General features: G+C 46.5%; 1 protein-coding gene across 1 annotated transcript in view; it reads right to left on the bottom strand.

The window, feature by feature from the left end:
- The window catches only part of BACE2 (beta-secretase 2), an 87,688-nt gene extending 70,711 nt beyond the window's left edge, over positions 1-16,977 (bottom strand). The window contains exon 1 of the mRNA XM_090060977.1: positions 15,712-16,977. Within this exon, the coding sequence (XP_089917103.1) occupies positions 15,712-15,987 (276 nt within the window). The 5' untranslated portion in view covers positions 15,988-16,977. The remainder of the gene's footprint in view (positions 1-15,711) is intronic.
- Between the last annotated feature and the right edge of the window lie 668 nt (positions 16,978-17,645).

The raw sequence follows: 17,645 nt of genomic DNA, 5'->3' as shown, positions 1-17,645 counted from the left end.
GTAAAATACAGACCATGTATACAAGAAACCAAAAGACCAACGTACACATCTGAATAGAACCATCAATCACCCTGAACACACCAAGAAAGCTGTGATATACAGCCAAACCCTCAGATACCACTGAATTTGCACCAAGGAAAACACCAGGGATTGCCACTTCACGAGTCTTAAAAAGGCTTTTGGTCAACAAGGACACTCCTCCAGAGAGACAGATTGCACATTTGGAAGAGCCACCCAGATACCATGTGAAGAATTGCTGCAGTACAGAAGAAAACCTGCACAAATCGTACACCGCTGATTGTGACATATCACCCTTCCCTTGAACCCACATGGAAAATTCTCAAACAGTTGCAACCCATACTAAAAGGAGACCATATTCTTAAAGAGATCTTCCCAGAACCACATCCTAGCTTTCAAACAAGCACTGAACCTCACTAACCCCATCACCAAAAACAAACTTCCTATGGCCCAAAACACACCAAATGGATCCAGACCATGAAACGCAAAACCTGCCAACACATCTCTGTCACTCCACAATACTACAACCCATAACAAAGCCATCAGCATTCCTGGATCTTAGAGCTGCACCTCCAGAAACATGCATTGGATGAGATGTTACCAAATGCCTTGATGAAATATACACAGGAGAGACCAAACAACAATTGCGCACCAGAATGAACGCACACTGGCAATCTATTGAAGACAAGAATACCCAATTACCTATGGGGCCACAAGAAAACTGCTCTCTCCCCCATTTCTCAGTTTTAATCCTCAAAGGGAATTTACAAAACACTTTCCACAGACAAGCTTACGAACTTCACTTCATCAACCTCCTGGATACAAAAAATCATGGACTAAATATAGACATTGGATTTATGATGCACTATAACCTGCCTGACATCCAACTCTCCAGGTACCTCTCCACTATTTACCTGCTACATACATCCGCCTTCTCTCCTCCTCGCCTGAGCCTGTCTCTCACTGACTTCTCACTTTATATCTTCACTGATTGCCTTTCTTGAATGTATATCAGCCTCTGGTTTCTCTACTACTCATTCCATCCAGGAAGAGCACACACACCAAGTACAGATGCTTCCTCAGTTTGACAAAGGGTTTTTAAACCCAAAAGCTTGCTAAGAAAAATGTTTCCAACTATTTAAGTTGGTCTAATAAAAGATATCAGATTTACCCAAAGAACCTTGTTTGGAAAACAGTGCATTTATTTGTTCAATAATGACAACACTGAAGAGAAACCCAATCATAAGGTCAAAGTCTTAAGTGTGATTTTTTAAAACAAACAAACAAAAAACCTTGAAGCATGTAACTCTTGTACAGTTCCATGGAAACACCACTGCTCTGTGCCCAAAATTACAGTCAAAGATAACCTCAAAATTAACTTTAGTTTGCCTTATTCTGTATCAATGGTATAAGCAAAAAAGCTGCTGCCATCTATCATTTGAAAGTATGCAATAGTATAACAATGTACTATGGGTTGTCAGCCTTCACTAAACAACAAGAAAAGATGTCCACATTTCCCCTGGTTCAAACTGACCAGTGTTCTGACCAGTCTCAGATATGAAAATATGGAGGCAGAATAATAAAGGAATTGGAGTTGGGAAAACAGGAATGGAGGGAGGGAAGAACTTAAAACCAGCCTTGATATAGGAATGACTGTAAGTTTAAATATTGCCTGAGGTTCTGAATTGTTGATCTGCTGACTACTCATAGGCAGATCCACAAACAAATATCAAAAGGAATTATCTGGGAGATACCTGTCAAAGTGATCCGATTGCTTTTTCCTTTTCAAATGGCAGATCTTGGCCTTTAATGAGAGAAGGCTTATATTTAGTGCCTCAAGTTTAAAGGTTGCTTTCAGTTCCTCAATTGAGTCCTTTTTTTTTTTTTAATATTTGATCATGAAAAAAAGTGATGGTCTCAGGTAGTTTAGGCACCAAGTATGGGTTCATCTATGTATTAGTAGGCAGTGCGGATTCTGAGCACGCTTTTCCATTTTAAATAAAATCAGGGTTGACTGCACAGTTTGATAATGGCATTTATTTATTTATTAAACCATGCAGTCCAACTTAGCAGTACTTTGTACCGGCAAACGAAAGTCTGCCTATAAAACAATGTAACCAGCTAATTGTGCTGTTCACAAGCTGAGTGAAGAGAAGATAAAAGGTGAAGAGGATTTTTTTAAAATTTTAATTTACTTTCATAATCCAAGTTGTGAGTAAACAGAACAAGGAGAAACTAGTCAAAGTGTAATTTTCATCTTGACAGCATCCCTTAAAGAAAAGTATTTTAATTATGACACATTAATTGTATTTGATGCACTATACTTTTTGTTAAGGATAAAGACATTTTTCAATCAACTCTTTTTTTTTCTTTTTGTCAGAGTCCCTTGCTACTCCCACTATTTATGCATTTATTTCTTCATAATATAAACAATGTGTTTGTGCACTGGAACCTTTGTTTTCTAGTTAGCCAGGAAAACAAGTGAGGATTTCAGGAGGAATATTAGTAACTGGGAAGAAAAGCTCATTTCCCCTTCCCATCCCCCATTTTTTTTTCCTGAAAAATAAAAAGCCAATAAAGGTATAATACAGGGGTAGGGATTTATTTTCATAGTTTCATAGTAGCTAGAGTCGGAAGGGACCTAGGTAGATCATCTAGTCCGACCCCCTGCCTTGGCAGGAAAGAGCACCAGGGTCAGATGACCCCGGCAAGGTGCTCATCTAACTTCCTTTTAAAAATCCCCAGGCTAGGAGCCTGCACCACTTCCCCTGGAAGCTGGTTCCAGGCCCTAGCCGCCCTGACTGTGAAGTAGCGCCTCCTAATATCTAATCTAAACTTACCCTCCGCCAGCTTGTGACCGTTATTCCTGGTCACTCCTGGCAGCGCACGGGGGAACAGGGACTCCCCCAATACCTGCTGATCCCCCCCGACCAGTTTGTAGCAGGCCACAAGGTCCCCCCTTAACCTTCTCTTATGGAGGCTAAACAGGTTCAGGTCCCGTAGCCTCTCCTCATAAGGCCTGCCCTGCTGACCCCTGATCATACGAGTGGCCCTCCTCTGAACTCTTTCCATATCGTCCACGTCCCTCTTGAAGTGTGGCGCCCAAAACTGGACGCAGTACTCCAGCTGCGGTCTGACCAGTGCCGCATAGAGGGGGAGGATCACCTCCCTGGACCTGCTCGAGATGCATCTGTGGATGCATGACAGGGTACGGTTGGCCTTCTTGACTGCCTCCCCACACTGCCGGCGCATGTTCATCGTGGAGTCAATGATGACTCCAAGATCCTTTTCCGTCTCCGTGCTGGCAAGAGGGGAGTTCCCCAACCTGTAAGTGTGGTGCCGGTTCTTCCTCCCCATGTGCAACACCTTGCACTTATCAGTGTTAAACCCCATCCTATTCTCATCCGCCCACCGTTGCAACCTGTCAAGGTCAGCTTGTAGCCTATTGCACCCTTCTAGTGCACCCACATCCCCCCACATCTTAGTGTCATCAGCAAACTTGAACAGGGTGCTTTCTACCCCGTCATCCAAGTCACTGATGAAGATGTTGAACAGTGCGGGCCCGAGGACCGAGCCCTGCGGAACCCCACTGCCCACGTCCTTCCAGGTCGAGAAGAACCCATCCACTACCACCCTCTGGGTGCGGCCCTCCAACCAGTTGGCGACCCATTTGACCGTGTGGGCATCGACACCACAGTCTCCCAGCTTTTTGATGAGGACAGGGTGAGAGACAGTGTCGAAAGCCTTCCGGAAGTCCAGAAAGACTACATCCACAGCAACCCCTGCGTCTGATGATTTGGTGACCTGATCGTAAAAGGCCACCAGGTTGGTCTGACAAGACCTGCCACTGATGAACCCATGTTGGTTGCCCCTGAGCATGCATTCCCCCGCAAGGCCCTCCTGGATGTATGCCAGGATAATTTTTTCAAAGAGCTTACCCGGGATTGAGGTAAGACTAACTGGCCTGTAATTTCCCGGGTCCTCTTTTTTTCCCTTTTTGAAGATAGGGACCACATTGGCCCTCTTCCAGTCCTCCGGCACCTCGCCAGAGCACCATGAGTGCTCATAGAGCCGTGCCAGGGGTCCCGCAATGACCTCGGCCAGTTCCTGTAGAACCCTAGGGTAAAGATCGTCCGGACCAGCGGACTTGAACACGTCCAGCCTCTCCAGAAGTACCCTAACTAACTCCTCGCTAACCCCTGGCCCAGGCGTGTCTCTCCCGGGGCCCGAGGGGGGCCCAGCAGGGAGGTGGCTGAACTGGTCCCTACTTAGGAAGACAGAGGCAAAGAAATCGTTAAATATGTTAGCTTTATCATCTGGCGTGATGACTAAGTTGCCCATCGTGTCCTGCAGGGGCCCCGCATTACCCGGGACCCTCTTTTTACCCCCTATGTATTTGAAGAAGGACTTCTTATTGTCCTTAATCCGGGAAGCTAGTCCTATCTCCATCTCTGCCTTGGCCCTCCTGACTGCCCCCCTACATCCTCGGGCGACTGTAACATAGTCCTTCTTGGTGATGACCCCATCTCTCCATTGGGTATATGCCTCCCTTTTAGCAAGGAGACATTCCCGGATGCTCTTAGTGAGCCATGGGGGTTTATGTGCCCTCCTGCTCCCTTTGACCCTTGTTGGGATTACCTCCCTTTGGGCATGGAGGATCGTCTCCTTAAGGAGCAACCACTCACCTTCGACATCTGATTCCCTTCCCCTCTGGGTCCTCAGCGCTTCCCCAACGATCCTCCTTAGCTTGTTGAAGTCAGCCCTCCTAAAGTCTAGGGCTGTTGCCTTGCTGCAGCCCTTTGCCACCTTACGCTGGATGGTGAATTCCAGCAAGCGATGATCACTGTCTCCCAGGTGGCCCATCACCCGCAGCCCCCTCACCAGGTCATCACCCGTGGCCAGCACCAGGTCCAACAAGGCATCTCCCCTGGTGGGACTGTGCACCTCCTGGGTTAGATGGAGGTCCTGCACTCTGGCTAAGAACCGACGTGAGCGATCAGACTTGGCTGACTGCTCCTCCCAGCAGATGTCTGGGAAGTTCAGGTCCCCCATGATGACCACATCCTTAGCCCTCACTGCCTCTGTGAGCTGACCTAAGAATTCCTGGTCGAGCTCTTCTCCCTGGTTGGGAGGTCTATAGTAGACTCCCACCGTTAAGTCTCTCTCCCCTGGACTGCCTTTTACTCTAACCCAGAGCACCTCAGAGTGCCCCCCCTCTACCCTCTTGCTAATTAACGAGGAAGTATATTCCTCCTTGATGTAGAGTGCTACTCCTCCACCTTTCCTTCCTATCCTGTCCCTCCTGTACAGCCTATAGCCCTTGACACTCACCGCCCAGTCATGCGATGAGTCCCACCACGTTTCTGTGATCCCTACTATGTCAGGGCTGGACAGGAGGGCCACTACTATGGCAGGAGGGCCACTTAATGAGTTGTGGTGAGCTCAAGGGCCACACATAAAATACTTCAGAAAATATCATTTTAACAAATTATAGGTAAAAAAAAAAAAAAAAAAAAAATGAAAATCTACTGTATTTTAATTTTATTTCAAAAAATATATTCTCTCCTGATTTAAGTTTCTTTGAGCAGTGTGTATATAAAGGCAATTGCATAACAACTCAAAATAGTCTTATTCTTCTATATTGCGTGGGGTGGGGGGGGGGGATGTGTGTGTGTGGGGGTGTGGAATGGGCCTGGGCAGGGGTATGCACATATGCGTGTGCATATGTGCCTGCACTCTAGGTCCTGGGAGCCAGCAGGGGGTGGAAGGGTTGGCAGGGGCACATGCAGCAGAGCTCAACTGGGCGGTGCAGGTATGGTCTACCCTCTACCGCCAATGTGCCCACAGCTAACCTTGTGGGACTCCACATGGGGCTGAGTCCCACCCGCTCCCAAAGGAGCCAGCCCATGCTGCCCTCCTGCCTGCCTCAGGCCCCTGTCAGAGTACACAGCTTCCTGGCTGGGCTGTTCCTGGTGCAGCTGTAGCCACCCAGGTACTGCTTGACTTCCCTGCCTTCAGTGCCTCCTCCTCCTGCCCTGCTGTGCAGCAGGCAGCATCTGGGCAGCAGGTAGCATGTGGCGAGAGGCAGTGGCCACGGGGACATGTGCTGGGCACCACATGCCCAGCCAGGTGGGGGAAAAGGGAGCGGGGGGAAGCTGCAGCTGGGCCACTCCTGCCCCAGTGTGCAGGACTCCCGTTTCAGCTTCTAGCTGCATTTCACCCATTCAACTGCCTGCAGGTGGCTGCTCATCACGCCACCTGGGTAGAGTGGGTGGAATCGGAAGCAGTACATTGGGAAGAAGCTGCCCAACTGCACCTTCCCCCTCCTCCCCACTGGGTGTGTGGTGCCCAGCACGCATCCCCATGGCTGCTGCCATTTCCCACCCACTATCTGTTGCCCAGAGTGGTGCAGCTGGGGCAAGAGAAGGAAAAGCCGAGCAGTACCCAGGGAACTGCAGCTGTACCCAGGGAAAAGCCGAGCATACCCAGGGAAGCTGTGTATGCTGGCTGGGGCCAGGGTTGGGTATGGGAGGAAGCATAGCATGGGCTGTCCCAGGCAGCAGTGGGCAGGGCATGACCCTACGGCACAGGGGCAGCTACAGGCCACATACAAGCTTTTGGCAGGTCAGATATGGCCTGTGGGACCTTTTCCCCACTCCTGGTGGGAAAGAAGGCAGGGGAATTAGAAAAAAGAAGAGAAAGCAAGCCTGAAGGGAGAGAAAAATGGAAACATACAATACTAGCTGCTTTAACAAAATAGGATGGAAAGTTAACCAGCTGGGCTATTCTGGTTCTCTGGAGGGCCTTTTCTACAGCCTGCTGCTGGTTCCAATCTAGAGAGAGAGGGTGTCTTTACACTGCAGTCCCTTCTGGGTAGTTTAGACATACCTAAGTTAGCTTTTAACTAGCTGGGTCAAGGAGTGCAAGTTGCTTAGCTGCTCAAAAACAGAGCAGTATAGATTGCCAAGACCAGCCGGTGGAGCAGGGTAAAAGTTACTTACACTGAGCTCAAGACTGTCAGGCTACCAGCACCCAACATGTTAGAATTTAAAACTAGCTTGCATGTCTACACTACACTGCAGTCACTTCTGGGACAAATGCTTCCAATGATTGGACCTACACAGAGACAGATAGCAGAAGTCTGTTGTGACTTAAAGACTGGGAAGCTTGTAAGTAGCAGAAGCTAAAATATTCTTCTCTCTCTGGGTTGCTAGACAACTCTGCTTTATAAACAATACTTTGTTCTTTAGGTTCCTTCAGCAGTATTACTCAAGTGTGCACAATGAATTAACAAACAGAAGATAACTTTGAACATAAAATACGTCATACCATTTAACAGTTGTTTGGTTTACTCATACAATCATTGCATCATAAGCTCATGTTTGCATAACAAAAAGCAGGTTGGAGAAGCACTAAAAGGACAGAAAATACTGCCTTCTCTTCTTACCGTGAAGGAGATGCTTACAAGAATACTTATGGAGTGGCTGACTACTATCCTGTGTACCTTCAAGACCAGAACCATGCAGAAATAAAGCTGTTTGAGCAATCAACCCCCCCTGCAAATTCAGTCCAATTAGGAATAAAATTACATTTTTGGCAATCAAGCAAAGGGAGAAAAAGGACATTTTACCCTTTAACAGCAGCTGTAATATACTCAAGTTTCCCGTTACAGAACTGCCTTAGCCCGACTATAATCAGCTACTACACTTAAGCATGACATGCCTTGTATACAATAGGTGCAAAATATTGTTTTAAATCATGCAAATTAAAATGTATTAGCCAACATGTCTAGACAAGCCCATATAGTAAGCAGCTTTGTGAAAAGCATCTACTTTCCATGTGCTGTAGCAACATGCAGCAGTTTCTAATCTATTGTGTCAGGTCCAGAGATAGTCTAACAGATTCACATAGGACCATGGATTCTGCTGGGTGTGATACTATGTTTGCAGAGTGAGATGGGAGGAAGCAGCTTTGAAAGGTTCTTCTTGCAATCTCCATCCAATGCTTTGCTTTAGGCACCCATATTTCCCCTCCTCCACTTCTGCCTCTCTATTAATTCATTCCATGCAATTGTGCTCATGTACTTGCCCTCTGTTTTAGCTGTGTTACATTTGGCTTTCACCCACTTCTACCAATCCATTACCTTAACAAATCCTTTCACTGAAAGCCTACAACCATGCTTTCCCATCACACCCTGGAACTGAATGCAGAACTGCTGAGGTCAAAGGCTCTCTGGGTTATAGGACTATTGCACAAAGTGGTAGCTTGCTCCCAGGATGTGAATGACAACCCAGTGCAAAAAACACTTTTGGTAAGGGAGAGCCACATACTAAAAGTGGGGGGGGGCATGGAGAGGTCCACTAGCTACCCCCTGCAACACCACTCCTCCCTATTTACATGTTTTTATCTATGTATCTATATACATCTCCCCAATAAGTACTGCAAATTTTTTTAAAGTTACACAACTTGATTTTAACATGGATTGGAAAGTCTATGAAATAAAAGCATTAACCACACTAATGAGGTAAAGGCTATTATGTTGTAACTCAATCCCATAATAGTTACAGAGCAGAAGGGCTCCAAGATCTCCCTAAAACGTGGAGTGATAACAGTTATCCTAGAGTTTCACCTCCCTTTGTTTTTCTTGGGTCCCACCAAAAGTTAGCTGGACTTTTAAATTGATGGAACACTCTGTGATAACATTTACACTTTGTATTTCTGCATCATGCTGCACACCTAATACATTTAAAAAAAAAAAAAAAAAAAAAAATACAGGCCACAAAAAAGGTATTATTTTGAAAAATTTCTAGGGACTTAAAATTGATTTGGAGGTCAAGTTAAATTGTTGCCCGATTTTCAAATTTCTCTTTGCAACTAGGATGACTAGAAACACACTTTAAGTTACACACTTAAAAAAATCTGTCTATATCCATCTTTCTATATATTGGACCTCTTCTGTACCATAACCATTATGGCATTGAGTTGCACCACAGCAGTTCTTACCTCATTATAGGACAGTCAATGCTTTATTTCATAGACTTTATCAATCTATTGTACACGTATGTATATGCTTTCATTTATAAGTTAATTAAAGTTCGGAATCTTATAGTATACTAGCCAACTGCCCGTCAAAAATGAGGGGTAAGGGGGCGGGGAGCAGGAGAGGGCTGGGATGGAGTGCCGCCACCTAATGCCCCATCCTGCTGCTCTTCTGTCTCTTGCAGGGACCAGGTGGGTGGGGGAGCCAAGGCCAATGCTGCTGGCCTCAGCTCCCCAACCCTCTGTCTGGTCCTTGGCACAAATCATGGCAGCACTCTCCCATATCTGGAGCACTCTGATTGGCTGTTTCCATCAGCCAATCAGAGCGTGTATAAAACATTACAGACAGACAGACAAAGGCTTGTATAATATTAGAATGACTCAAAGAACTGGGACTTGCAAAACTTGCTGAACAGTTGACAACGTTTATGCAAAACTATTCCTCAACTCTCTTCTGAGGTAAGCAAGAAAGATCATCACTTCAGACATAATGGCAATATTGTCTAGGGGTGCACCAACAGAGAGATTTTTGACGCCCATACTGACACCCAATTTTTAAGGAAACATATCAGCCGATATCAATCTGATTTCTGATACCAGCCCGACAGCTTGAAGAGCAGGGTTCACCTGGTAAGTATGTGTTGATAGAAGGGGAGGGGAAAGAGAAGGGGCACTGGCGGGGGGGGGAGGGGGAAGAGGGCTGATCGAGGCTCCTGTGGTGAGGGAGGGAGTGAAGCAGAGCAGGGACTGTCTAGCCGGGGCAGTGCGGGGGCACGGGCACAGGACAGAGCTACAAGTGGCTTGTTCGGGGGGTGCAGCTCCCATCATGTGTCCTCCAGATCTGTGCAGGGCAGGGTGGCTGCCACTGGGGGCAGGCTGAGCTCTTCCTGGTGGGGGACTGGGCTGGGCTGTACTCCTGCAGGTAGCAGCAGCGCTGGGAGGGTGCTGAGGGGCTGTAGCAACTCCAAAATTCACCATAGTCCCCACAACTCCCCCCCCCAGCACCATGACTGCCCATCCTGAGCACAGACTGGCCCAGCCCCCCACTGGGAAGAGCCCTGCACAGCCCTGGCACCAGCCCACCTTACCCTGCGCAGATCCAGGGGGCACATGCCCTCCCTTCCCCCCCTGTGCCCTCACAGGGTACACACAGCAGCAGGAGCCGCCTCCTTCCCTGCACTCCCTGGGCAAGCCATGGCTCTGTCCCACTCCCACCCCATACCAGGTAGGCAGCACCTGCCCTAGCCCCACTCCCTTCCTCACCATGGGGGCCTCGATATGCACCCCATGTCCCTTCCCTCCCCCCTCCCCATCCACCACAACAGAGTTACCAACTCCACACAGCTGTCCAAGCTGCTGGGCTGTGCTCCTTGCTGCCTACGTCCTGTGCTGCAGCTGTGCACATGTACAGGGCATTATCAGCCAAATTATTGGTCACATCAGGCCAATTTCCATCTGATACAGTCATTTTTCTTTATATTGGTGCCGATCCAATATCAGACCGATGCATCAGTGCACCTCTAATATTCTCAAGTTATACTCAGGCTGATGGAAGCTGTGGGAATTTATCACCTTTGAAACATACAGCCATAAGTATTCAACACATATTAGCTGTTCAATACAGATGCCTCTGTGTACATGTGTGGGTGCACATGCAAAATAGAAGGAAATTTGAATTTATTTTGTAATGAAGGTTACTTTCAAAACCCATTTTAGCCATACTAACCAAAACAAAACTAAATTAACAAACAAAAAAAACAACCAACTTTTCAAATACAGGGGTTTTCAGGTCAGATTTTAACGATCCTGTGAACAGCATAAACTGCTTTTAGGAAAAAGAATAAGATATTGTGCTTAGAATTAACAACAAAAGTGGATGCTGGATCATAAAAAGATTCAGGTTCTACTATAATTGCAGTTGTAATGGATCAACTTTAGTTACATCATACTATTATCCTTCCTTTTTTATTACAGAAAAAATTTGCATGGTCTCAAAGGTGTGCTATGGAAGCACAACAGGAGGAGAGGCTAATGGGATTGGGAAGACATTGACAATAGTACTATGTTGCAATGACTAGAAAATATTCAAGATAAATTAAGTAAAGGAAATTACAAAAAATATAGAATATGTTAAAAGCGGTCTATGTTTTGCTGGTCAAAAAAAGTGTGGAGAAGAAAAACAAATTCAAACAAAACTATATGGAAGACAGTAAGCAAAGGGCTTACAGCTTCATTTCAAACTAAACAGTTGAAATATTTGTCTTAAGTAGTAAGAAGAGTGCATGCAGTTCATAATGGGCTCTTATAGCTGACATTTTAATCTTTAGACTGGAAACGAGGCACCTTTACAGATAGGTGTAAAGTACATAATCCATCAGGAGTTGAACATGCACTAAATCTGTGAAATAAGAAATTCATCTATCACACTCCCCACTATAACTCCTCACTTTGTCTTCAAGTCATCCTCAAAGAACAGATGTGTGCTTAAACTCTTGGTTAATACTGGGAAAGCACAAATCAGTAACTAGCTTGGGGTTCTGACAAGAAGACTAGGATAACATGCTATAAACTAGTCAGGGAAATGATTCCATCAAAGTTTCTATTGAAAGCAAAATGTTTCACAAACTTGGGCTGACTGCACTAGATATTTTTTTTTTTGTTAGGAATAAAAGAACAGGGAGAAAAAACAATTCTGATACCACCGAGACATCCCTCTTTGGACATGGTCAGAACAAATGTTTTGAAATGACCATTTTGAAATATTGAAATTTGTGTTCTATTCTCCTAGAAACACCACCACAAAGAAAGAAATTGAATGGAAACAATATCATTGTGAAGTTTAAACACCTTGAATGCCCTGAAATACAAATTTGGGGAAGAGAGAAAGATTCAAAGTGGATTCAAAGTTTCCTTCAGGAAAACTGATTTCTCAGTCAACTGAGTTGTGATGACAAAATTTGTAATTTCAGTTTCTCTCAGAAATTGAACCTTTTGCCTATGCAAAACCCCTCTCCTATGTACCTGAGAATGGAGGACAGATTAGAAACCACAACTCCACTTAACAGTTTAATACTGTTCACTAGAAGTGCCACTTGCACAGGTATCTTCATGATGCTTAAGATTTGCTTTATGCTTCAGGTTCAGGCAGGGAAGGGAGCATTTAATGCAGCTCATTTCAAAGTAAAAGATACATTTTAACTACAATACCAAGTCACTAAAAGGCTCTGATCCGCAAACATTTGCTCAAAACATATGTTAAAGCAGCAGTTCCCAGTCTGTGGTATAGGTACCACCAGTGGTACACAGACAACCTGTCAGTGGTACCCACTAACAATTTATTATAATTACTTTATATGACAAAAATTTGCTGGTGGTACTTAATGTTGTATCATTTTAAATTGGTGGCGCGCAATCTGTCAGAGTTCGGGAACTGCCGTGTTAAAGTATACACACATCAGTCAAAAGATTTCACCTCTACCACAGGAGCTATAGACCAATTAGATATCACCTCTAGAGTTGGGACTGTTTTTGCCTTTAGACCAACATGGCTAGAATCTACATACATCAATGTAATTTACAAAGATCTAATGTAGTTACCTCAGGAAACAAGAACAGCAATAAAAATAAACGATGTGAACTAAAATGGCATTGGCGTTGTAACTTTGCTCTTATCCCAGGGTAGCCATTTGATCAATGCACACAGCCAACTACTTGCACTACCACCATGTGGCAGTGGGGTACTGTACTAGCAGTACTGTAGTAGTTACCCCAGGACAGCCATTTGTCTGCTTCGGATCCCAGTAACTTACCTACGCTTAGAAAGCAAAGTGGTTCCCAATCTGTGGTATGTGTACTACCACTGGTACACAGACAGCCTGCCAGTGGTACATGTTAACAGATTTATTATAATTACCTTTTATGACAAAAATTTGCTTAAGGTTGAACTGAAAAATATGCTGATGTATCCAAGGTTGTACCATCTTAAATTAGTGGTGCACAATGTGTCAGTTTGGGAACTGCCGAATTACGTCAATGTCTGCATTGTTGCCTGTCAAGCCCAGAAGCACATTTGTGACTGCACTTGCAACTTCAGTGGGGCTATTCATCATGAGAACAAAGTTATGTTTCTCCTTTGTGGTTCTGCACTATAACATTCAACTTAAGGAGAACTTAATACTAGCTTACAATAGTGCTGCCCTGAAATCAGGGTCAAGCGTGAACTTGTAAAACAACTCCCAAGAGGGCAAGTTTATTTTTCATTTGCACTATTTATAACATAACTTAATAGCTACAAGTAGTATCCACTGTAGCAATAAGTAATATCTATCTCAGGAAAATTAAGAATGACGATCTAACAAGAATTCTTCAACTTTTTTCTCTTTTACTTACTGCTTAAGGCTCCCTGAAAGTGTACAGTTAGATAAGATCATTAGTGTTCTTTTTATTCACTTATTCTACCTACAGTTATTATTTCAAGCACACAGGGTCACACTGCTAGTCCGATCAAAAGCTGGTATCCTGAATTGAGCAGTGGCCACTTCTGCATACTCTCCAGTCCCTCCATAGCAATAAAACTAGACAACTATAAAATGTACAATATGGCAAAAAAAAAAAAGTCCTTCCTGACCCCAGTGACAATCAGATAGGGTAAGTCTCCATCCTGAAACTATCCAAGCTGTTCTAAATACTTGTGTTACTCTATGAACTACAGGTTTTCAATTAGCATGACAATTTAGCCAGTCCCCCTGTTACATCCAAGTAGAAAAATCCACTTATTTCACATAAGTAGGAAGCATATTAGCCAAAAAGCCTCTTTTTTCCTAAGCATTTTGAGCATTGACACCTTTTCCGAGTGAAGAGGAGCTAGAATAGAAGAATCTGGATTTTCACACACACAGGGTGCCTTCAGTCAGTTAGATCTCATTAATGGCACAGAGCACGATGGAGCTAAACTGGAGGGAAGGAGAAGTAGAAAAGTTGCGATGAAAAGGAGGAACCCCCCCCCACACACACACACAGTTCTGATGCAAAACCCCAAGGGCTTTCAGGAAATTAATCCTCCTCAGCTGACTAGTCATCCCCACCAACAATCCACCAATGCTTCACATGCAATCTCATGACCTGGATGAAAAAGCAACCAAGTTTTAAAACTTTACAATTAAATTTTTTTGGGTAGGGGGACAGAGGAGGGGGAGGAGAGGAAAAGTAAACGGAAGAATTAATTCTACAGGGAATGCATTTCTCAGAAAACAATTTTTGTTAATAAGTAGAAATATGTAGGCTATGTTTGAAGGCATTTGTTTCTTTTAAAAAAAAAGGAATTACAGTTGCTTCAAATGCATTTAGATGAGAGGCGATAGGCGTTCCTGGTAGTCAACATACCCAACTGTAGTGGAAAGCAGACCGAAAAAAGAGAGACTAACTGACACAACATCTCATTGCAAATTAAAATTATATTAAACAGTCTGAATGAGAGACCAACTCTGCAGAATTTCCTTCAAATTACTGCGCCCGAGAACAAGAGTTTTTCCATGCAAAGTGTGGATGAATGTAAATGCTGCCTTTCAAGAAAACTGAAAGCTGTGTAACAGTACTTAGCAGGAGCACAATATCGCTTGTCATTTCCCTTTGTTTTTCTCCACCTGACAAGTCCATCTGGGACTTAAAAGGGGAGTGGAGGAGGAAGGAGTCTAGGCAAGCCTGTCTTTCAGAACTAGCTGTCAGTAATCCCACATATAACATACACATCATATTTACCAGCATGTTTGTAGCTTTTAAAAGCTTTCTACCTCCAAAACACTACCCCAGACACTAAAATAAAGACAGCGACCTCTCCTTCTCCCCAGAAGCAACAGAAAAGGCTCTCCCCACTGCTGGAGCACTGCATTAGAAGTGTCATTACCCTTTCGGGCTCAAGAGTGTGCACAGCATGCGTACAGATATCCAAGACTTATTCTGATAAATAGTGCTTTCTGCCGAGCTCCTGCATAATCCCCTTTGATATCTGAATCACTGGCGAATGCTGGCACAAGCCACTTTATTACGGATTTGGTGCAACATGCCAAGAGGGACGGTTTTCATGGGAGGTGCATTCCTTCTCCCCTGGAATTGCAACAGCAAAGGCAGGAGCAAACTGGAGAAGAAAGTTGCATTGGCAAAGGAGGGGAATTCAGGGAAGTTCTTCACGAGAAGCCAAACCCAGCAGGGAAAGAGCAGCTGAGCTGCTCAAGCTGAACCAGCCCCTAACCCTTTTCTTCAAGGGAAGGAAAGGAAAAGGGAAAAGATTAAGGAACATTTCCTGCCCCCCCACCTCAAAGGTCTTTTCTTTTTCCTTGTGTGGGGGGCTTGTGGCTGGCTGCACATGAACCTTTTCAAGCTAAGGCGCTACAATGCACTCCGCCAGCAGGGCACTGCAAAGTATGAGTGCATGTCTGTGCAAGAGTGAAGGTGGCGGTGTGCGTGCAAGTGTGAATGTGTGTGTGTCTGGGTGTGTGAGAGAACATGAGTGTCGGTGTGTGCGCCTGAGTGTCTGGATGTGCGAGTGTGAATGCGAGTGAGTGTGACTGTGTGTGAGAGACGGTGTGAATATGTGCGTGTGCGAAGTGTACATGAGAGGGTGCGGGCGCGTGTGAGCAGCGTCCGTGTCGGTCTCACCTGCTGAGGCGGGGAGCCGAGCAGCATTTCGAGGTAGTAGCCCCGGCCGGCGTCTCCCTGCAGGTTGTCCACCATGGTCCAGAAGTTGAGGGTGGCGGCGGCGGCGGCGGCGGGCTCGGCGGCCAGGGCCATGCCGGCGGGCGGGGGCGGGGGGGCGCTCGGCGGTGACACCCGCAGCGGCAGGGAGAAGCGCGCCCGACCCGGCCCGGCCCAGCCCGCCAGCACCAGCACGGGCACGAGCACCAGCAGGCGCGGAGCCGGCGGGCAAGAGCCCATGCCGGCGGCAGCGCGGGGACCGGAGCGGGGAGGAGGGAGGCACCGAGCAACTCAGCGGCTGCGGCGGGGGGCGGGGGAGGGGCAGGGAGCGGCTTGCCTCCGCCCCGGCTGCATCGCGGCGCTGCCCGGCTCCGGCAAGTTTCTCGGACAGGGGCAGGGGCCGGGCGCTGCCGCCCACGGATGTGACGGGCCGGGCCAGCAGGGAAAAGTTTCCCAAGCCTTAAAGGGGCCAGGGCAGAGACCATCGGCCGGGGCTTTCCGTCTGTGCTCGGCCCCAGCGCGCTCTGTGCAGGACCTGCCCTTTGCCCCTGGTCTGTCTCTCACACTTTGAAGGAACTACCCCTTTCTTGCTGCTTGTCCCCAACCCTCCATGGGAACTACCCCTTTCCTTTGGTCAACACCACACACGCACTCTGAAGGAAGGAACTACCCCTTTCCTCTTGCGTCTCTCTCTCCTCTTGTCACGCACACACACTTTGAAGGAACCACCCCTTTCTTTCTTCTTGTCCCCAGCACCCTCCTCCCCCATGGGAGCTGCCCCTTTCCTTCTGTCCCCAACACATACAGCACACACTGTGAAGGAAGCACCCTTTTCCTTTTGTCTTACACGGACACACAGTCACTTCCTACCTCTTACAGGACCTATCCTTTTCCTCTTGTCCCCAGCCTCCCGCCCCAGCTCTCCATTTCCTCTTGTCAACACGACACACACATTTTGAAGGAACTGCCCCTTTCCTCTTGTCTCTCTCTCCCTCCCCTCTTGTCACACACACGCGTGCACACTGTACAGGCACTACCCCCTTCCTCTTGTTCCATACATACACACTTTCAAGGAGCTACCCCTTTTTTCTTCTTTTCCCCAACAACTGCCCCCCCATCCTCTCCATGAGCTACCTCTTTCCTCCCGTCTCCAACACACACTTGAAAGGAAAACGGTACTTCAGTCTCTCACACACAATCCCTCCCTCTTACAGAAGCTACCGTTTTCCTCTTGTCCCCAACTCACACACACACACTTTGAAGGAACCACCCCTTCCTTTCTTCTGGTCCCCAGCACTCCCCTCCCCCTTATGGGAGCTACCGCTTTCCTCCTATCCCCAACACACATGTCCACTGCAAATCACTTCTACCCAGACCTCCAGCTCCTTCTCTCCCTCTCTTTCTTTAATGCCTGGCTCCTCCCTCTCCACTTGGAAAAGCTAGACAGCTGTCGCCCACAGGCAGCCAGGGAAGGAGTAAATTGGGAGCAAGCCACCATCTCCTCAGCTGGAAGAAAGGTCCTGCTTTCCCTGCCCGCCCACAGCCCCTGAGGAACTTGGGGCTTCATCGTGTCACAGTGCCCACACAAAGTAGGGAGGGTGGTTGTAAGGTAGGCTCAGGCCTGGAGCTAAAACTGTGGGGAGAGCAGAATGGAAGGAGAAGCTTAAGACAGCACTGGAGACAAGCATGTTTGCCATAAATTGGCAATTGCCTCCATCTCACAGGAGCTGCCAGCTTCATCACACCTATTACTTCAGTACAAACAGCTGATGTGCTAGGACTAATGTACACATTGGGATCAAGGGAACAGCATCTGCCTTTTATACACAATACAATAGTTGTTAGGGGTGATTGTAGTGAAAGAGGACCCTCTAGGATGTTCATTTGCAACAGCACCT

The sequence above is a fragment of the Crocodylus siamensis genome, chromosome 1, assembly GCF_052110815.1.
Source record: "Crocodylus siamensis isolate JL-2025a chromosome 1, ASM5211081v1, whole genome shotgun sequence".
In the NCBI taxonomy this organism is placed as follows: domain Eukaryota; kingdom Metazoa; phylum Chordata; order Crocodylia; family Crocodylidae; genus Crocodylus; species Crocodylus siamensis.
The sequence above is the reverse complement of the archived record's forward strand: the minus strand, read 5'-3'. Positions and strand labels throughout refer to the sequence as shown.